Source organism: Engystomops pustulosus, chromosome 5, assembly GCF_040894005.1.
Source record: "Engystomops pustulosus chromosome 5, aEngPut4.maternal, whole genome shotgun sequence".
NCBI lineage: Eukaryota > Metazoa > Chordata > Amphibia > Anura > Leptodactylidae > Engystomops > Engystomops pustulosus.
The window spans coordinates 186822269-186845046 of record NC_092415.1 but is presented as its reverse complement, the minus strand read 5'-3'; the positions used below and the strand labels follow the sequence as shown (position 1 = coordinate 186845046).

At 43.6% G+C, this 22778-nt stretch overlaps 1 protein-coding gene across 1 annotated transcript in view; it reads right to left on the bottom strand.

Moving 5' to 3' along the window:
• NRP1 (neuropilin 1) overlaps nt 1-22778 on the bottom strand; it is a 133280-nt gene that overhangs the window by 12317 nt on the left and 98185 nt on the right. The window contains 6 exon segments of the mRNA XM_072154040.1: nt 5423-5479; nt 9016-9120; nt 9923-10067; nt 19340-19674; nt 21015-21159; nt 22535-22690. Coding sequence (XP_072010141.1) covers nt 5423-5479; nt 9016-9120; nt 9923-10067; nt 19340-19674; nt 21015-21159; nt 22535-22690 — 943 coding nt within the window.

The window sequence follows — 22778 nt, the reverse complement described above, 5'->3', positions numbered from 1 at the left end:
TATATATATATATATATATATATATACATATGTATATATACATATTCATTAATATTGAAGAAAAATGCTTATTCCTCCACTTGTCTGGCTTCCTTCCCACTCCTAAATGTCTCCCAAATCTGTCTCTGTCTCTCAAGTCAGACTGCCTTTTCAGATATGTTCGAGATTAGGTAAGTACACAGAGATTTATGGAGAGAAGAGAGGACTGAGGCTCAAAGCAGAGACACAGGCACTGACTAGGACTGCTGGAGTGTCTAGTAAGTTTTCTTTCTCACCCAAGTGCAGTATGCACATTCAAACAGACAATGGGAAGCAAAGGTTTGACCGATTTTTTTTTTTTAACGTGTTCAGTCTGGAAACGGTTTAAAGGAATTTTCCATGAATATAAAGTAGGAAAAAAGAAGAACATGTACTTCCCATACCCTGGGACTTCTAGTTTCAGGCCCTGTTCTAGAGAGTCACAGGACCTGCTTCATCCAATGAGTGGCCTCCTTGGATCAGTGGACAAAACACGAAGTGATGTCCCCTGGAAAATGGATGCTATGTCCTGCATCTTAGGTGGCCACTCAATAGATGAAGTGGGTCCTGTGATCTTCATGGAAAACCCCTTTAATGAGAACATATACATACATTGGGGCAGATTTACCAAAAGTATCTCATACTGTCTAATACTCCATGATAAATCTGGTGAAGTATAAGACTGTATAAGGTCTTCCACATTTGCATAATCCTTGGGGCATGCCCCCTTTTCCCGCTAAACCCCACCCTCTATTCTATATAATCTGCGTTTTTTGCTGTCCGGATCCCATCCCTGTGCTGTAACACTGTATAAGTACACCTTTCATATAGGACGCAATAGAAGCAAATCTTCAGCTGTAGAGAGAAATGAGATCTGTACTGAGATGTCTCCTCTACAATGTTGTTACCAGTCAATAATAAGGTCAGAGTCTAGAAAACCGTCAGGGAGGGAAAATATTTTTTTTTACCAAACTCTCTTTGTTGCTATTAATAGAGAACCCGCGCCGCAATCATCTCCGTCCCTATGTCAATCCCTACGGTATTGTCTCTATCTCTAGGAAAGCAGCTTCTCCGATGCGTCTCATGACGGAGATCAGGTGGATGGGAAGTCTAGTGGTATCTTGTGACCGAGCCAAGGTTATTACCAGTAAGTCGCTCACGGGGGATAGCAAATAGGTTTCTTTTTTTTTTTTTTTCGCGCTTTGTAATAGCCCTGAAATCATGAATGAAGCTGCATAGTAATAATGGGTTTTTGCTTTCAGACAGCCGGAATAAGTGGTAGCGGATCGCTTTGGTTTCTGTGGTGACAGCACATCTGGAGCACTCGAAATCATCCCTCCGAGATAGGCCCCATCCATTCCCATTTATACAGCGCAGGAGATTATAGTGTGACCGGTGACCATACAGTCATATTATGTATCTGCTATCTTTTATTCCCTACCAATTTAAGAGAAATCCTTCCAATCCTTCACCAGGGACCTAAAAAAACCTGTTAACCCTCACCCATCTGATCAATATAATTAGAAAGTGGCTTTTGCTTAATGGACTATATGAGCCGCCTGCGCCCCCCAGAGGGAACATTGAACCTAGTGGTCAAAGTTTTAGACCGGCGAGAGTCTAGAGAGTCACATGACTTTCCGTAAAACACTTGGGACGTGTGGCCAAGATGACAAGACCTTTCCTGGAAATTTACAAGGGAAGTTCATTTAGGTTCTAGACGTCTAGACGTGAAGTGGTTAATATAATTATGGTGTGATTGTAGATGTAGCAGAGCTGAGATGCTCATCTGTCATCGGGGATTAAATTTGACTATAGGTGCTCTTCCTTCCTCTTAACTCAATAACTTTACTCATTAGGAATCACTTACAAGACCAATGGACCAAGAACTGTGGCCAAGTGTGCATGTTAAAGTGATTTTATCCTATTAAACTACTCTCCCCCCAGGTAGTGTATGAAATGTCCTTTCTAGCTCTCTCTCTCTTTTATGTGAAATTTCGCCTGGTTACATTTTAAAAAAATCTCCAAAGTCTTGTGAAAATGAGCAGAAAAGAGTGGTATTTGCCAGAGATGAGTCAGATTTATAGGCTGCAGGAGTATAATTTAGGATGCCCCTATCTTTGGTTCTCTAGCACCTAGCATCATGCTATATAGTGTATTATTAAAGATAAGAATCTCATTTTTGAGATCGCACCAGGCCTGTGGTTTTCTGACCTACAGAACCTGAGATACAGACAGTTAAAGCTAATGTTGGAAATGCAACCTATTTCTATAATTGCATGTATCTCCGCGGTTTGTCCGAATCAGCCGGGTTGTTCGACGTCCACGCCCCCCGATTTGTGTCACATGCAAGCCGGCGCCGATGCGCCACAATCCGATCGCGTGCGCCAAAAACCCGGGGCAATTCAAGGCAAAACGGTAAAAAGTCGGGAAACCCGACGAAAATGCGGTGTTTGGACCCTTAGTAAATGTGTCCCAATGTGTACATGACCTTACCATGCACTGCTAAAGGTGACAAATCCAGCTCTGCTACATCCGCAACCACGAAGCAAGCGAGACGCGTGCAATACACGACTATTAGAGATAACATCTCTACTCAACAGTTCTGTAATCTCCGAGATCGACGTCTCGCGACAGCTGCACCGGCCCAACAGTAAAATATTATCTAGAAAATGTAAATTTGGCGGCTGAATATCTTTTAAGTGGGAGGATTGAGGTCACCCTCTTATCGTGTGTCTCCTACTGATAAAAATGTGAAGATTACAGCAACTCGTCATAAAGAAACAACAGCTGCAGGGGAGACGGCGTGGAGACGGAGTCAGGTTGAGCATATGCTTACTTGTAATTTTCCTTTAATTTGAATGTGAGAAACGTATAATGGCGCACTTTACCAGTGAATGTATTGGCGGCATTATGGAGGCAATGGTTTAATCACTGAGTATACAGACAAGTTATTGGAGCATATGCAATCACCCGGCTATTTACTTACATTGTCGGATCGGTGTTATAGGAAATACGGCTGCGTAAGAGAAGGCAAATCGCAATGTGTCCGGCTTATATAAATATATATAGAAAGGAATGGACAATTTCAATAGATCTGGTATGTGGCCTACCAGATGTAGAGAGAAAGAAGAATCGGACATATTACATATCTATGGAGAGATAAGCCAGTGCTAGAGGTATCTTAATAACTGTACACTCACCTCTAGCTATTGAGAACACATGCATGCTCTGCTGAGGCCAGAGTGCAGATGTATGGACAAATCTGGAGGAATAGCTATTAGTGTATAAACAGTAGACATTGATTATTTAAAGGGGTTTTCCAGGAGTACAAAACATGTTTATAAACCTAGGGGGGCTGTAGAAAGATCGCACCGATCTCTCTATAGCCCCCCAGGTTTATGTACATGTTTTTTGTGGACCTTGGTGACCCCTTAAATCCATGGAGACTTTGGTACTGGTCCTAGTTGGCTCATAAAATTGATGCTATTTCAGAAAAGAAGAGGGTCTGGCACTCAGGACCCCAACTATGTAGTCTCTGCCCCTGGAAATTGCATTCAACTCCCATTCAATTGAATGGAAAACCAGTTGTAGTTCCTGGAGTTGGCCACTACACTGAGAGCGGAGCTGGACCTCCATTCTCGGTAAGCAGTGGGAGTTCCAAGGACCACCACTGATCTTATATTGATGTCTCCTCCGATGTAGATAATCAATTTCACATCTCTGAACTCTTCTATTGGTCAAACTAACTTTTAGGCGAACAACCCATAGGAGGTAGAGAAATAATTTGCATAATTTGCTTACATTTTCCCATTGTCTCTCCTCAAAGAAAACCAATATGCCAAAAAAAACAAGATATTCCTGCCTAGATATTATAGCGGTATAAATATTGATTCCGGTGATATATATGGAACTCTATGGAGGCAAAAAGATTCCCCTCACAGATTTATTTTTCTTCCTGATGTATATATTCCGCTAACACGCGTCCTTACGCTGTGACTGTGCGCATTTCTCCTTATGGAAGAGTTAACCACAAAATGAAGCAATAAAAGTCAGATTGTGAGATGCAGGTGGTTCAGGTACTTAACATTTACATGGCAGCGATTATCCTGAAAAAGGTCCCTATTATTTTTCCAGCAGAGTAAACTATTGATCTTCGCCCACATCTCTGTCATCTCATTTAATGAAGTTTGCAAATATAAAGCGAAGTTTAGAAAAGGCCCTTGTTAAATTGCCTCTTAGTAAATTGCGGCTGTTTAGTATTCACACAAACATGGCACATTCCTCTGCTCACCATGGAGAATCTACACGCCGAGGAAAGGACAAATATATTTATGGAACAAACAAGAACAGATGCTACGGAGCTATACAGAGCGGGAGAGAAAGCCAGAGGTCTACCGTTCCTCGGCGTGGGGGCCGCTCCGCTCAGAAAATAAAATATTATATCCCTAAGAGGAAAACAAATGTCCACCAAAAGAAGAAAGAACTGCAAGGATGTCTATACATAGTAATGCATATGGGGTATAGCTAGAGGCATGAGGTCCCTTGGGCTCACTCGATAAAGTTATTCTGGAGCACACCCATTATTGACCTCCTCCCAGAATTTGGCCCAACTAATCTCCAAATTAGATTGTCTTCTTCTGTAAATCTTCTAACCCTGGGCCCAACAGAGGATTCTCTGGCCCACCGGTTGGAACCTCCCTGGAAGTTCCTATGGTTCTCTGGCTGGACCATGGGTCCACTGGTTAATCCTCTAGTCCTCTGGCTGGACCACAGGTCCACTGAAGGATCCTGTGGTTCTCTGGCGGGACCCTAGGCCCATCAGAAAATCCTACTGGGTCAAACTGAAACTGGCTAGATTGGGTTCATAGGTAGAAGTCACTACCAGGTTCTGGGGGCCTTAACAACATGTCACATTTCACATTTTGCATTAGTGCCCCTGATCTTTGAGTGATATCTCCACTGCGTTACATGTCCTTTTGGGTAAGTATTTAAGGATATGGCAGATTACTCCTAAAGCCTGTTCCACAGCACTGTATGTGAATATAGCTAAGTAGTGAACTCGACCTATGGTTTGCAATCCACCATACCCTCTAAGCTGAAAAGGGTTGACTCAAAGTTCCACTGGATAAACTGATGAAATCACCACCAATCATGGTCCAGCCAAAGAAGGCACCAGCCAATCAGGTCCATGAGCTCCATAGAGCTCCATGATCCCTAGGGTTCACCATTGGCGAAGCTAAGGAAGCCTTACGCTAGATGGTCAACGGGATCACATCCGTCTAATGTACCTGGCCAGCTTTACATACAATGTAGATGCAGTTGGGGGCCCCTGTAGATGGAGGGGTCACCTTCTGACACAAGCTACAGTATAGTTTCCATGAACAGACAAGTATCTTCTTCTTACCTGAGTTTGTGATGTCTTTTATTGTTGGTGTCTCTGTACTTTGAATAGTAGTTCCAGCTAAAACAAAGAAATACGTTATTAGATACAATTTGCTGCAGCCACTGATTCCTATATTACATGACAGCTCAAAAGTAAAGTCTATAATAATCCTGCGACACATTGTACATCCGTCATATTAATGTTGCATAGATCATACTAATGCTCCATATATCACAATGATCATCATTAAGTATTCACTATTATAAGCGGATGGGTGTCTGAGTCTGAGGATCCTGGGTGATTGGCGTACATTAACTCTCTTTTATTTTTAATATGTTGAGTGCATGGATAATTGGAAAACAGCAAATGTTGTGCTGTCAGTCATCATTGTTGCCTGTGAAAGATTGCTTGTTAGGTAATTGGTGAGAGCCAGCCGTTCCCTGCTTGAGGCAAACAGTTTAAGTCACAGATTATATAATAGCGGAAGGCCTAGGTTTTATAAGTTTTCTTACGGAATTCTTGAGCAAACTATGGCTGCAAGAGGCCCCATCATTTTGGATCTTATTGATACCATAGTCCACCATAGAGTCAACCGTAAAGATACAGGTTAAGTCAAAAATCCCAGGACAACATTTTATTTCAGAAACAAAAATGATACCCCAGCAAGTAATGGGTGAGGAGGCCTATCTTTTAGGGTCCTGAACATGGTTGCCGTCTTGAAAGCCTATTGGATCACAGATTTTCTAATAGGAATGGTTGGAGAAGACCAGAATAGTCACACAAGTTAATTGCCACGTTCGGATTTCTAATCTCTTCAAAAGAAATAAACACAGAAAGCTGCAACAACAACCAGGAACGTTCCCTGTGATGCACAGCTATGTGATGTGGTGTCCATGGATGCTCTGGATCCAAATGTTATGATATTGCAAATCTGATTGAGGGAATTAATTTCTGGGACAAATCTGGTGTTCATTAATTTTCTACATGACCACTTTCCCAATGAAAACACTTGACCTCGATCCAATATGGGGGCTTTCAAGATAGCGGCCTTGTTCCAGACACAGCCTAAAAGATATAGGGGAACATTTACTAAGGTTCCGCGGGCGCACTTCCGTCGGACTTTCCAACGTTTTCGGGTTTTGTATGGCTGTGACAGATATTTAAAAGGGGATTGTGTCGCACACAGTTTTTTTGGGTGCCGTCTGACGATCCGACTGATTCGGACTGAGCGCAGGATTTAACTTTCAAATTGTGTCGCAAGATCAAGCACTTACATGGAGCAGGAATAAGAAGGTGAACTCCGGGAACCTGAGCGGGGAAGTGACACATGCAGGATATCGGGGGCACGATCTTAGTGAATCGCGGCACAGTGCATTATCGACGGACAGCGCACTTTCTGTGAACTCATCCGGACGGGTAAGTAAATGTGCCCCATAGTCCCTCTCACCTATTACTTGTTGGGGTATTCAGATATCTATTCTCTCTCCGTTTCTGAAATAAAAGCATGTACTGGGACTTTTGACTCCAAACTTTGGATACTACGACCACAGATAGTTCTTTAGTTGGCTCCATAGATGCCTTCTAACTAAAGTAACACTAGGATCAGTAAAAGTGATCCATTAGATCTGCAGATAGGGATCTGATCTTCTCGTGACTGCATAGAGTTCATTTCAAAGTGTGAGCAAAAGCACAAAGCAAAAAATTACCACCAACAATTCAATTTAATAATCCAAAAATTGTCCAAAAAGTTCTTAAATATGCACTTACTGCAATATCAAAGGGTATAGGTTTACTGTAATATACTTTGAAGTGAAGCAAAGCTGGCGTCGATTAAAGCTAGATTCACACTCGAGGTGCTGGTAACAATTACCGGGGCTTGTGTCACTCATGTGTTTTTTATTCATTTTATAACCTCCATGAACTAAATTATCCCAAATGATCAATGTCTTGACTATCGTGTTACCTATGAATGACAGCTTGTGCGAGTTGTTGAAAATATTAACAGGTGTAATAGATCTCGGAGCAATCTGGGCAATTATTGGATTATTGGTTTTACAACAGTTCTGGGAAACTGGAATATCCTGCGCCATTGTCCATCTCTCTGCGTTTCATAATGAACTTTCAAGCCAGGAAAGTAAAGAGGTTTTTAATGATCTGGTAATTATTGCACAAAAAAGGCAAAAACATCCACTTGTAAGAGCATTTAACAAGGACCATGTGGCTAATCTTCGCCGCCTTCGATGGTTTATATTACACTTTACATAGTTGGGTTTAGAGTCTAACAAGTTTGTGTAGTTTCAGGATGGGATTTCTCAACAATGAAAACGTAAATTAGCAATGAGCGAAATTCTAAACCGGACCATTGTTGATGTGTTGCCTAACACCAGCCCTATAACGACTTTCATTATGGTTGTATAATACATTCCAGATTTAGTTTAATGAAATACCCAAGGTTGGATAATTAAACCTGTCCCGGGGTCTACATTCACATTCCCCCCCAAATACTCAACAATTAGGACTTGTAAAAGTTATAAAAACCAATGAGCAGGTGAAGTGTTAATAACATATAACGTTTTATGATGTGGAACCAAAATGGTCTGTAGAGATTCATGAATTTTGAGTAATTATGTTGGATTTATTATTTGACTTCAGCCGTGACTGATTGATTTGGTGTATATTATTAGGTTCCAGTTTATTCTGGTTAATAACTTGGCATCTATAGAAGCCGGTGAACCCATACTGTACCACAACGGCTCTGGGCAAGTTACAGGAATATGGTTTTCTATAGGTCCACCTTTCTAGAACCTTATGTGTCTCTGGTCTTCTGGTTTTACTGTACATAAGGTATATGAATGGAATAATCTTGTCACAAGATTGATATTTATGACCTATCCCCAGGATGAAGACTGAGTTTCCCCCATTTAACATTAACATTGGGGTCAAGCTTGCATGCTGAAACTCCAAACAAAATCTATCTTGAAGAGCTCAAAAGTGCTAAAGGGGTTGTCCAGTCACAACTGGTTTTAGTTAATGGATAACTTGCTGATATATGTGGTTCCCAATGGTGGGACCCCCATCAATCACAAGAAAGGAGGTCCATTGTACCCCAAAATGAAAGTAGCAGCTGGTAGAATATGCAACAATGGCTGACAACATTACTCAACTACTTCCATCAGTGCCATAGACAGTTATTTTAGGACCCCCAGCAATCAGCTGTGGAAAGAGGATAACTTGTTGAGCTGGAAAACCCCTTGAATTTTTGACTATTACTCCATTCTAATTAGTAACAGAGGATCCCAGTTCTCATGATTGTGGGGGTCTCAAACATGAATCATCTATAATGTAAGTAGGTGATAAATGTTGATGTATTGGTAAAAATGTTTTTCACTGCTGGGTTGGTAGGGCCCGTATGTGTTTTTCCATGTATGTGAACCCTAATGATAACAATGTTTATTGTTTAGGAATGGAAGTTTTTATTATATCACTTAAATGACTCCTCAAGGGACCCTAAAACACATTCACCATTAATCCCATTACTATTCTTAATATCTTTAAGTAATTGCTTCATCGGTGGCTCATAGGAATATTACATTGGTTCAGTAACGGTAACTTACCTGTGAGCTTGTAGTCTTCACTGGTCCCACTATGGCAGGGAATCTGGTCATCGTCACAGTCATCTTCAGCGCTGATCTTGGGAGTGGTAGGGATTACGGTTGGTGCTGAAAAACAGTGGTCATCACATTAGATTGTAAGTTCATTGTCCCATATGGACTTTTGTCTTTTATGTTTATGTAGTGAATATTCTTATGTTAGGGTTGTAGTCTCTACGAAAGAGTTCTCATTCACTTTTGGACATATATTATCTTAAAATTTGTGAAGATCTGGAACTCTACCTATGTTATAGTTGTAGAACTTATAATAATTTATTTAGTTAAAGAGAGAACATGTATAAAAATAATCTAAATCTAGATCTAATCCAATTCCAATGCATATGATCCAAAAAGTGCATATCGCGGTCATGAGAAAATATTCTGTGGTTACATTTACGTGAAGTGCTATTTCCATTCCATGAACATACATATGTCTACCCTCCCAGATGTGCAATAATAATCAGTTTTAGGGACCTTGGCCCTCTCTTCATCCCAGAACACCGTACAATGATACATCAAAGCCGACGTTGATTCATTAACCAATTAAGAGCAAGACACAATGTGGTCATTTGCTTGAATAAACGCTAAGCCCCTTACAATATACATTAGTGATGATGACAGATGCAAATGACCATAATGGGCCATCTACAGGATATGGAAGGAGGACATTGTGTGTTACATTAATGTTCCTTCTATTAAGGATTGTAAATCCAAGGAGATTGGCCATCGGATAGATTATCAATGAAGAAACACAAAAGCATTAGCGATAATGTAACTGGGCTTCAAGTACAATAAATATATGTCAAGCTTAGTTCTTTTGCCAGACGGAAATAAGGAAGTGTGTGCATATATTATGCATGTGGTTGGTTACCTTCAACTTCACAACCCAACAGCTCCATTCGTAGTCCAAGACCTAATACGGATGCTCTTTCGGGAATGATCCGGATGAATCTGGTTGGTATGGGGGCAAAGGTGCGTAATTCTGGAGTGTCGTAGTTTGTATTGCCTTCAAATGTCTAAAAATACAAAAATCACAATATATGAGAACAGTTCCCGTGAATTAGATAGCCACTCACCTATTATATGGACCAGGTAATGGGTATTGTCCCAAGCAGTGATTCCCAGTTAAGTTAGGGTTTGTATTTACCATCATCATTTCGGAAAACTCAAGTATTAGTTGTTAAACGATGGACACCAATGGCAGCTGGTGGACCTCACTGACTTATAATAAGGTCGAACAGCCCAATACCGATACATGGTTTAGGTTTAGAGATGAGCGAACACTAAAATGCTCGGGTACTCGTTATTCGAGACGAACTTTTCCCGATGCTCGAGTGCTCGTCTCGAATAACGAACCCCATTGAAGTCAATGGGAGACTCGAGCATTTTTCAAGGGGACCAAGGCTCTGCACAGGGAAGCTTGGCCAAACACCTGGGAACCTCAGAAAAGGATGGAAACACCACGGAAATGGACAGGAAACAGCAGGGGCAGCATGCATGGATGCCTCTGAGGCTGCTTAAACGCACCATTATGCCAAAATTATGGGCAACAGCATGGCCATGACAGAGTGACAGAATGAAGCTAGATAGCATCTAAAACATGCAATAATTGACCCTGACACTATAGGGGACGGCATGCAGAGGCAGCGGCAGCAGGCTAGAGAGTGTCATGGCGACATACCCTAAATGGACTCAGGCTTCAAACCAATGGGTGGCAGAGAGGAACCAAAGGAGGTGAGCAAGAAGTGCTCAAATAATATCGGTACATGATAAAAGTTTGCCAGTATATTTTGTGGATTACACAGCAGGGTGGCGACAAAGTTAACATGGAAGCCATGAAAACAACCCAAAATTCTGCCTGACACAGCTCGTTTGATAAGGGGACCATGTATGGAGGCAGTGAACTAGTAGTAGATTAAAGGTGCTGCAGTTAAAACTATGTTAGTTGGATCTTGGCATGGAGCTGGCGCTCCGCTGCCAGGCGAGCTTTCGCCAATCCAAGCCCCTGTCTCTAGGCTACTCCCCAAACAGCACTTTTGTATAAGATCAAGTGTAGTAGCGTTCTTATAAGTTTAGGATATGCCGGGTGAGGGGAATGTAAACAGATACGCAAGAAGCGCATGATGCGCATGGAGCTGGCGCTCCGCTGCCAGGCGAGCTTTCGCCAATCCAAGCCCCTGTCTCTAGGCTACTCCCCAAACAGCACTTTTGTATAAGATCAAGTGTAGTAGCGTTCTTATAAGTTTAGGATATGCCGGGTGAGGGGAATGTAAACAGATGCGCAAGAAGCGCATGATGCGCATGGAGCTGGCGCTCCGCTGCCAGGCGAGCTTTCGCAAATCCAAGCCCCTGTCTCTAGGCTACTCCCCAAACAGCACTTTTGTATAAGATCAAGTGTAGTAGCGTTCTTATAAGTTTAGGATATGCCGGGTGAGGGGAATGTAAACAGATGCGCAAGAAGCGCATGATGCGCATGGAGCTGGCGCTCCGCTGCCAGGCGAGCTTTCGCAAATCCAAGCCCCTGTCTCTAGGCTACTCCCCAAACAGCACTTTTGTATAAGATCAAGTGTAGTAGCGTTCTTATAAGTTTAGGATATGGCGGGTGAGGGGAATGTAAACAGATGCGCAAGAAGCGCTGAAATAATATCCCTAAATGGTAAAAGTTTGCAAGTATATTTTGTGGATTACACAGCAGGGTGGCGACAAAGTTAACAACTTTGATGTGGAATCCATGAAAACAACCCAAATTTCTGCCTGACACACCTCGTTTGATAAAGGGACGATGTATGGAGGCAGCTATATGGACGACTTTTGGAGGTAGCAATGGAGACAACGTGTGGAGGCTGCTATGGAGACAATTTAATTTGGATAGTGCCTGTATGTGGCAGTCCCAAACATTTTTCAAACCAGAGGAGCAGGTAGGTGGCCCTCCAGTAAAATGGGATAGATTGAGTGCCTGTATGTGGCAGTCCCAAAAATTGTTCAAACCAGAGGAGCAGGTAGGTGGCCCTCCAGTAAAATGGAATAGATTGAGTGCCTGTATGTGGCAGTCCCAAAAATTGTTCAAACCAGAGGAGCAGGTAGGTGGCCCTGCAGTAAAATGGAATAGATTGAGTGCCTGTATGTGGCAGTCCCAAAAATGTTTCAAACCAGAGGAGCAGGTAGGTGGCCCTCCAGTAAAATGGGATAGATTGAGTGCCTGTATGTGGCAGTCCCAAAAATGTTTCAAACCAGAGGAGCAGGTAGGTGGCCCTCCAGTAAAATGGAATAGATTGAGTGCCTGTATGTGGCAGTCCCAAAAATTGTTCAAACCAGAGGAGCAGGTAGGTGGCCCTGCAGTAAAATGGAATAGATTGAGTGCCTGTATGTGGCAGTCCCAAAAATTCTTCAAACCAGAGGAGCAGGTAGGTGGCCCTCCAGTAAAATGGAATAGATTGAGTGCCTGTATGTGGCAGTCCCAAAAATGTTTCAAACCAGAGGAGCAGGTAGGTGGCCCTCCAGTAAAATGGAATAGATTGAGTGCCTGTATGTGGCAGTCCCAAAAATTCTTCAAACCAGAGGAGCAGGTAGGTGGCCCTCCAGTAAAATGGAATAGATTGAGTGCCTGTATGTGGCAGTCCCAAAAATTGTTCAAACCAGAGGACCGGGTAGGTGGCCCTCCAGAAAAATGGAATAGATTGAGTGCCTGTATGTGGCACTCACAAAAATTGTTTCAAACAGAGGACCGGGTAGGTGGCCCTCCAGAAAAATTAAATGCATGAAGTATAGCAAGAGCCAGTGGGCCCTGTCAAAAAATAGCCATTTTCCTCTGCTTTACTGTACAAAGAGGAGGAGAAGGAGGAAAATGAGGAGGAGGAGGAGGAGTGGATCAATTATTCAGGTTGAGCTTCCTTCACCTGGTGGAGATTGGAAATTCTGAGAAATCCAGCCTTTATTCATTTTAATAAGCGTCAGCCTGTCAGCGCTGTCAGTCGACAGGCGTGTACGCTTATCGGTGATGATGCCACCAGCTGCACTGAAAACCCGCTCGGACAAGACGCTAGCGGCAGGGCAGGCAAGAACCTCCAAGGCGTACAGCGCCAGTTCGTGCCACATGTCCAGCTTTGAAACCCAGTAGTTGTAGGGAGCTGTGTGATCATTTAGGACGATGGTATGGTCAGCTACGTACTCCCTCACCATCTTTCTGTAAAGATCAGCCCTACTCTGCCGAGACTGGGGACAGGTGACAGTGTCTTGCTGGGGTGACATAAAGCTGGCAAAAGCCTTGTAAAGCGTACCCTTGCCAGTGCTGGACAAGCTGCCTGCTCGCCTACTCTCCCTCGCTACTTGTCCCGCAGAACTACGCACTCTGCCGCTAGCGCTGTCAGAAGGGAAATACTGTTTCAGCTTGTGCACCAGGGCCTGCTGGTATTCATGCATTCTCACACTCCTTTCCTCTGCAGGGATGAGAGTGGCAAGATTTTGCTTGTACCGTGGGTCCAGGAGAGTGAACACCCAGTAATCGGTGCTGGAATAAATTCTTTGAACGCGAGGGTCACGGGATAGGCAGCCTAGCATGAAATCTGCCATATGCGCCAGAGTACCAACGCGTAAGAATTCACTCCCCTCACTGGCCTGACTGTCCATTTCCTCCTCCTCCAACTCCTCCAACTCCTCTTCTTCTGCCCATACACGCTGAACAGTGAAGGACTCAACAATGGTCCCCTCTTGTGTCTCGCCAACATTCTCCTCCTCTTCCTCCTCATCCTCCTCCACCTCCACCTCCTCCGATATGCGCTGAGAAACAGACCTCAGGGTGCTTTGGCTATCAACAAGGGAATATTCTTCCCCCGTCTCTTGTGACGAGCGCAAAGCTTCCGACTTCATGCTGACCAGAGAGTTTTTCAACAGGCCAAGCAGCGGGATGGTGAGGCTGATGATGGCGGCATCGCCACTGACCATCTGTGTTGACTCCTCAAAGTTACTCAGCACCTGACAGATATCAGACATCCACGTCCACTCCTCATTGTAGACTTGAGGAAGCTGACTGACCTGACTACCAGTTCTGGTGGAAGTTGACATCTGGCAGTCTACAATCGCTCTGCGCTGCTGGTAAACTCTGGATAACATGGTCAGTGTTGAATTCCACCTCGTGGGCACGTCGCACAACAGTCGGTGAGCGGGCAGTTGGAGGCGGCGCTGCGCTGCCCTGAGAGTGGCAGCATCTGGGCTGGACTTCCTGAAATGCGCACAGATGCGGCGCACCTTCGTGAGCAAATCAGACAGATTGGGGTATGTCTTGAGGAAACGCTGCACTATCAGATTTAACACATGGGCCAGGCATGGCACATGTGTCAGTCTGCCGAGTTGCAGAGCCGCCACCAGGTTACGGCCGTTGTCACACACAACCATTCCCGGCTTGAGGTTCAGCGGTGCCAGCCACAGATCAGTCTGCGCCGTGATGCCCTGTAATAGCTCTTGGGCGGTGTGCCTTTTGTCGCCTAGGCTCAGCAGTTTGAGCACCGCCTGCTGTCGCTTAGCGACGGCACTGCTGCTGTGCCTAGAGCTACCGACTGATGGCGCCGTGCCCACGGATGGTAGTTCGGAGGAGGAGGTGGAGGAGGGGTGGGAGGAGGAGGAGGCATAGTAGGCCTGAAACACCTGGACCGAGGTAGGCCCCGCAATCCTCGGCGTCGGCAGTATATGAGCAGCCCCAGGGTCAGTCTCGGTCCCAGCCTCCACCAAGTTAACCCAATGTGCCGTCAGCGATATATAGTGGCCCTGCCCGGCAGCACTCGTCCACGTGTCCGTGGTCAGGTGGACCTTGTCAGAAACGGCGTTGGTCAGGGCACGGATGATGTTGTCTGACACGTGCTGGTGCAGGGCTGGGACGGCACATCGGGAAAAGTAGTGGCGGCTGGGGACCGAATACCGAGGGGCGGCCGCCGCCATGAGGTTGCGAAAGGCCTCGGTCTCTACTAGCCTATAGGGCAGCATCTCCAGGCTAAGCAATCTGGAGATGTGCACATTAAGGGCTTGGGCGTGCGGGTGGGTTGCACTATATTTGCGTTTCCGCTCCAGCGTCTGGGGTATGGAGAGCTGAACGCTGGTGGATGCTGTGGAGGATCGTGGAGGCGACGATGGGGTTTTTGTGCCAGGGTCCTGGGCAGGGGGCTGACTAGCAGCTGACACAGGGGAAGGAGCAGTGGTGTGCACGGCCGGAGGTGAACGGGCTTGTTGCCACTGAGTGGGGTGCTTAGCATTCATATGCCTGCGCATACTGGTGGTAGTTAAGCTAGTAGTGGTGGAACCCCTGCTGAGCCTGGTTTGGCAAATGTTGCACACCACAGTCCGTCGGTCATCCGGTGTTTCCTTAAAGAACCTCCACACTTCTGAAGATCTAGCCCTCGCCGCAAGAGCCCTCACCACGGGAGCTTCACTAGTTGACAGTGGCGCTGATGCACCAGCTCTGGCCCTGCCTCTCCGTCTGGCCCCACCACTGCCTCTTCCAACCTGTTCAGGTCGAGGACTCTCCTCCGTCTCAGAAGCACTGTGTTCACCCGGCCTCTCAACCCAGCTTGGGTCTGTCACCTCATCATCCTCCGATCCCTCAGTCTGCTCCCCCCTCGGACTTCCTGCCCTGACAACAACTTCCCCACTGTCTGACAACCGTGTCTCCTCATCGTCGGACACCTCTTTACACACTTCCACTACGTCAAGAAGGTCATCATCACCCACAGACTGTGACTGGTGGAAAACCTGGGCATCGGAAAATTGCTCAGCAGCAACCGGACAAGTGGTTTGTGACTGTGGGAAGGGTCCAGAAAACAGTTCCTCAGAGTATGCCGGTTCAAATGGCAAATTTTCCTGGGAGGGGGCAGACTGGGGGGGAGGAGGCTGAGGTGCAGGAGCTGGAGGAGTGGGGATTTCGGTGACATGGGTGGACTGCGTGGAAGACTGACTGGTGGTGGACAAATTGCTCGAAGCATTGTCAGCAATCCACGACATCACCTGTTCGCACTGTTCTGGCCTCAACAGTGCTCTACCACGAGTCCCAGTAACTTCAGACATGAACCTAGGGAGTGTAGCTCTGCGGCGTTCCCCTGCTCCCTCATCAGCAGGTGGTGTCTCACCCCGCCCAGGACCACGGCCTCTGACCCCTGCAGTAGTTGGACGCCCACGTCCCCGCCCTCGTCCTCTACCCCTAGCCCTGGGGTTAAACATTTTTAAAATGAGAGTTATAACTTTTTTTTTTTTTTTACTTTTTTTTTTTTTTTTTGTGTGTTTTTTTGTGTTTTTTGTTTTTTTTTGTGTTTTTTGTTTTTTTTTGAGTTTTTAGAACCAAACAATCCTATCCTATTGCTATGGCTATTTTCTAGCCAAGTATCAAAGGAAGCACACTACTATGCCAGATGAGATGACACTGAGTTATTGCCTAATAGAAATCCAACCCCTACTGAATTTTGCCACTTCAGCCTTTGCTATGGATATGTGCGCCACTAAGCGCAGAACACAGCGGTCGCAAGTCTCACTACAAATTGCTCAGAATTGGCAAGTACATGCACTGCAGAAACTACAGCCACCAGCAGATCAACCAGAAATCAAATATATAGAACGCTACTGTAGGCTTCAAGAAGCTATTTGTATTCTCCTATGGCTATTTTCTAGCCAAGTATCAAAGGAAGCACACTACTATGCCAGATGAGATGACACTGAGTTATTGCCTAATAGAAATCCAACCCCTACTGAATTTTCCCACTTCAGCCTTTGCTATGGATATGTGCGCCACTAAGCGCAGAACACAGCGGTCGCAAGTCTCACTACAAATTGCTCAGAATTGGCAAGTACATGCACTGCAGAAACTACAGCCACCAGCAGATCAACCAGAAATCAAATATATAGAACGCTACTGTAGGCTTCAAGAAGCTATTTGTATTCTCCTATGGCTATTTTCTAGCCAAGTATCAAAGGAAGCACACTACTATGCCAGATGAGATGACACTGAGTTATTGCCTAATAGAAATCCAACCCCTACTGAATTTTGCCACTTCAGCCTTTGCTATGGATATGTGCGCCACTAAGCGCAGAACACAGCGGTCGCAAGTCTCACTACAAATTGCTCAGAATTGGCAAGTACATGCACTGCAGAAACTACAGCCACCAGCAGATCAACCAGAAATCAAATATATAGAACGCTACTGTAGGCTTCAAGAAGCTATTTGTATTCTCCTATGGCTATTTTCTAGCCAAGTATCAAAGGAAGCACACTACTATGCCAGATGAGATGACACTGAGTTATTGCCTAATAGAAATCCAACCCCTACTGAATTTAGCCACTTCAGCCTTTGCTATGGATATGTGCGCCACTAAGCGCAGAACACAGCGGTCGCAAGTCTCACTACAAATTGCTCAGAATTGGCAAGTACATGCACTGCAGAAACTACAGCCACCAGCAGATCAACCAGAAATCAAATATATAGAACGCTACTGTAGGCTTCAAGAAGCTATTTGTATTCTCCTATGGCTATTTTCTAGCCAAGTATCAAAGGAAGCACACTACTATGCCAGATGAGATGACACTGAGTTATTGCCTAATAGAAATCCAACCCCTACTGAATTTTGCCACTTCAGCCTTTGCTATGGATATGTGTGCCACTAAGAGCTAAACACAACGGTAGCAAGTCCCCCTGCTAATTCCTCACAAAATGGTAAAAGATGCAAATTAAAATAAAAAAAGTAGAACGTTATTGTAGCCCTAAGAAGGGCTGTTGGGTTCTTTGAGAATCACTCCTGCCTAACAGTAAGCTAATAGAACACCCTAACGCTTTCCCTGACCAGCAGCAGCTCTCTCCCTAGCGGCATCCAGAGACAGAATGATCCGAGCAGCGCGGCCAGCGGCTAGTCTATCCCAGGGTCACCTGATCTGGCCAGCCAACCACTGCTATCGACGTGTAAGGGTACCACGTCATGCTGGGTGGAGTGCAGAGTCTCCTGGCTTGTGATTGGCTCTGTTTCTGGCCGCCAAAAAGCAAAACGGCGGGAGCTGCCATTTTCTCGAGCGGGCAAAGTATTCGTCCGAGCAACGAGCAGTTTCGAGTACCCTAATGCTCGACCGAGCATCAAGCTCGGACGAGCATCAAGCTCATCTCTATTTAGGTTGTATTTATATCTCATAGAAATGATGGATAGCAATCATACCTGATGGACCTCATTGACTTATAATGGGATTCACCAGGTAACTGTAACAGTATTTATCATCCTACAAGAAAAAACTAGCTTTTGCATGGTGCTCTATAGTTTCGACAATTCAAACAGAGATTCCAAGTTCCAACGTAGATGTAAACCTCCAATTGTGATTGTAATTCAACGGGAATCACAGTTCCAGATTATACAAATAGCTTGAAGATGCCATATTGATTGACACATCTCAAAAGCATCAAGTAAGACAAGCTGTCAGATATCCTTTCACTTCTCCTATCAGGGTGCCCTAGGCAACTGCCTGCCTAAATTTGACTATGTGTGAAGGCTATCAAAAGTTATGGAAGCTCTATCCGCCTCATGGAATATATTACACATAATTACCTTGTTCGGATTTGTACCAATTGACTGTGGCAGCGAAGTAATAAGATCCACTTCAAGCAATTTGTCATCTAATCAAAAGATGTTTGACTGAAAGTCCCTCCATTATTTGCATGCAAGACTAACCCGTTCCTGGTTTTAAAAAATTTATACATGTCAAACTTCATTCTTGTAATTCGACTGAAGTCAGGACTTATCCTTGAGATTTTCTAAAATTCTCTTTTATTAAGAAGGGGCTTTGAATATTTTGCATAAATAATGGGACCCATTTTAAGGACACCATCTAGTTATGTGAATATTTCATCGAGATGAAAGCGGTACATAGAAGGCGATGCTGTACTGGACTGATAATTTTGTTCTTTGATTTTCACTTACATCTTTCTTAGATATTGGGGTTGAGAAGACCAAAACCTGAGCGTAGAAAGCACAAGTGTGTTTTTACTTACTGTTCCTCTTGGCTTGAGATGTCTCGAAATGAACAATTTAAGATTGCTACTTACGGTAGATCGCCAACTTGGTCCATACATCTTGGAGTATCTCAAGCCAAGAGGAAAGATAAGGACACATCTGTGCATAAAATTACCAAAATACAGAGTAGGATTACTAAAATCATAAACAATGGATCGTCAACACAAACATTTCGGCTCCTGTAAAGTTCTGTAGAACTTGATAATATATCAAATCTACTAAGTTCTTGGCAATAAAATTTAGTCTGGACTCTCTTTCTTACCTTTGCTTTGTTCTTCTTTGAGTCCATGATATGTTCCCAGTCGTTCCCATTATTGCTATATCCAATTTTGAACTTTCTCATGAAGACTTTATTTTCCCTGTGTTTCCCACCCTGAATGATTATTCCGCGTACAGTCTTCTCCTCGCCAAGATCAATCTGCAGCCATTCGTTGGTATATACATGATCGGTCGGCGATGGAAGTGCCCAACCGTTGTGACTGGTTAACAGACGAGCATGCTCCGGAAGCCATTTACGATCCACCTCATTTGAAGCCGTAATTTGGGAATCGGATACAAGTCCAGAAACCATTCCTAACATTCCAGAACATGGATAATCTGAAAGATAGAATTTATAAGATTTTAAATTATTTATACAGCGTTCAAATAATCTGATTATCTATAAAGAGGATATAAGGGTTTTTTGGAACCTACAAACTTTAGTAATTTTTTTCTGGCTAAATCACAACTGATATCCAAAAAGGCTCTTGTCTTAGTATAACTGGTGCATGATTGTGTTCTCATATCCATTCTATGCAAGACCTGCCTAGCTCAGAACCTCCTCACAACCTGCATCAGAAACTGGCGCAGACGATGGCTAATGCGCCAGTGCATGGCCTTACAGCACTGCCCACTCCGCGCCCCTGTACGAGGTTTATTCTCCAGTCCAAGCCTTAATAAATCCGCCAAATAGTATGTAGGGTAGACCTAGAAGCAGGTGAGGATATTACAGAATTGAAGAAGGGACTGGGAAGGAGAGGAACCAGACCAAAAAGTTTATAACAAAAGTTTTAAAAAAAATGTTTTCCCATCTGAAACCTTTAAATACCAAAGCTATAATTAGCAGTTTTCGATAACATCTCACTTTCCTGTCCTACTAGAATTTCCTCTCCGAAATGTAGATGTTGGGGCGCGTGACATGATATTATAAATGGTTTTTATGTTTTGCTTCAGCTGCAGCAAAGGGAACAAAAACTCCAAACATTTTCTTAGTGCCGTCTATGCATGACATAGTAAATGAAGCCACACAGCTGTGCTCAGGTGTTTATATCACATTAAATGGATACCTAGGGACTGGAGACGGTGGGAGTCAGCCGCAATCAACTCCTAATTGCACACACAGGGGCCCTGCGAACATCAGCAATGCAGTTTGCTTGGTGCTAAATTGGCTTGCTAACCCAAAACAATAATGTTGCATGTATTGTGTGTGAATACGTAATTGCATCAATTAATAACCAAGGTGCAACCTCAACAGTGAGAATACCAAACTACAAAGTTACCTTGTAAAGAGGGAAAAATGTTACCGCTCCAGGCAAAGTCTTCACAAAGGAATTAAGGGACCGGGGGTGCCAAAGGGCATGAAGAACAATGCGACGTGAGGTCAAATATGCTACAACTGTACAGGTGAAGGAGCCTTTAAGGACCTATTATTTCTCCCATAAAGGCTTTTATTATGTGGTTATTACAAGTCAACTTATTACAGTTCACTCCGTGGAGTATTGTTGAACCTTACAGCATATGCATTGAACTCTATAATTATAAGAATTGTCTAGATTTGCCTTCCAGTAGACGAGGACGTTTTATACCCCTATTGTGGTCAGTGAATTCCATAGAAAGTTTAGTGTCAAATAAAAGTTGAAATCTTAATTATTTTTTTTTTTCAAAGAAAATTAATTTACCTGAAATTTTACAGCCGTAGACTTCAAATCTTAATGAAATGCCAGTCTCCCAGGTTACAGGACGTATTTTCACAAATCGGGTAAGGACGGGCTTTGGGAACGCGCTGTATACGACATCGATGGGGTTGGTGTTTCCTGGAAATACCTGTAGTGTGTAAAGACTGTAAGTTAAAATCCATTTACTTTTTGGAGTCTTAAAGGAAATCTACCACCAGGATGAAGGATTGTAAACTAAGCACGCTAACTAAGCACGCTAACATCCCCTCTAGCAGGATCTGCCTTTCTTTTAGCTTCTTATGCCATGTTTTTTTTTAAAAGGCTTTTAATATTATGCAAATGAGCCTGAGGGGCTCAGGGCTACATAGGTGTTAATGGAACCTGGAGCCCTTCAGACTCATTTGCATAAGCTTTTTCTTAAAAATAAGGGTATAGGAAGCTTAAAGAAGAGTGGATCCTGCCATAGGGGACACACACCAGTAGGTCATTGTGCTTGGTTTACAGTCCTTGATCCTGGTGGTTAATGTCCTTTAAGCAAAAATACATATTTTCTGTATCATAATCCACAAATTGTATGGCTTATATAACAATGTTGCTGCCCTAATCCAGTTCAATAGCTGCTGTATTAAGTGGTAAACAACTTTCTAAAAAAAGAAGTTAAAGAGTATTCTACTCAACAATGTAGGCACAGACAGTACACCATCCTTGTATCTTCTTATAACTGATGTTGGTATAGATAGTACTGCCTCCTAGCCTTAGATACAGGCACAGCTAGTGCTCTAGTACTGTTTCTTTCCCTTAATTGAAAAAAAATATATAACAAGTTATTCCCTATTCACAACTTGTTATGACTGGAATACCCCTTTAAGTAATAAACCAGATGACAAATACCAGTGAATAACAGAACACATGAGAGTAAAACAAAGTATGTTTCATCGTCTTCATCACTTATGATGAAGTGATAGACCATAAATAAAATATTGTTTTCAATTTAAAAAAAAATAACGTAGGTTTATACATAAATCTTGTTTTCGCATCGCCTGAATAATTCGGTGAAAAATAAAACGTCTCCCTCTTAAGGGCCATTCGTTTTATTTTAGCCATTAACAGAAGTGAGCGACGGCCTAGAATAACGATTTACCGCAAATCACGTTTTATGTATTTCAACTGCTCTTTATAAACATTCCCATATAATGGGGTTGGGGGGGGGGGGCTAGGAGGATGTGTGTTTTTTCTATATTTTTCATCAGAGCAGGGACCCTTTGTGTTTTTATAGTCCCCGTATATTTTCATTCTATATACGAGTCTCTTAAGTCCTTTAAAATTGCACAGACCCGTTCAGGGAGGGGGACGCTTGTCCTGGCAAGTGACTGTCGAAGTATTAAACAGAAATGGGGGTCTACCTGTAATAATGGCTTTCATGGTATTTTAATATTAGTATGATCTTTAATGATAAATTCTTACTAGTTGCTATGATTTTTTAATTTACGGGCTGCGAAAAGTAATGGACCTTTGACTCTTACCAGATGTTTGTTTCCGTCTTTAAGAGTAATCCAGTCTTCTCCATTGGAGCTAATATCGACTTTATACGACTTCACGTAATACTTTTTCTTGGTTTCCTTTGATATGGCTCCCTGCATTCCAATTCCAGACACAAATCGGAGCAGTCCGAGGTCTACCTGTATAACCAAAGCGGAGAGAGAACAGGTTATAGAGTTTTCTAGGGCACGTAGCACAGGCCTATATATAGCAGAACTCTTAATCCTC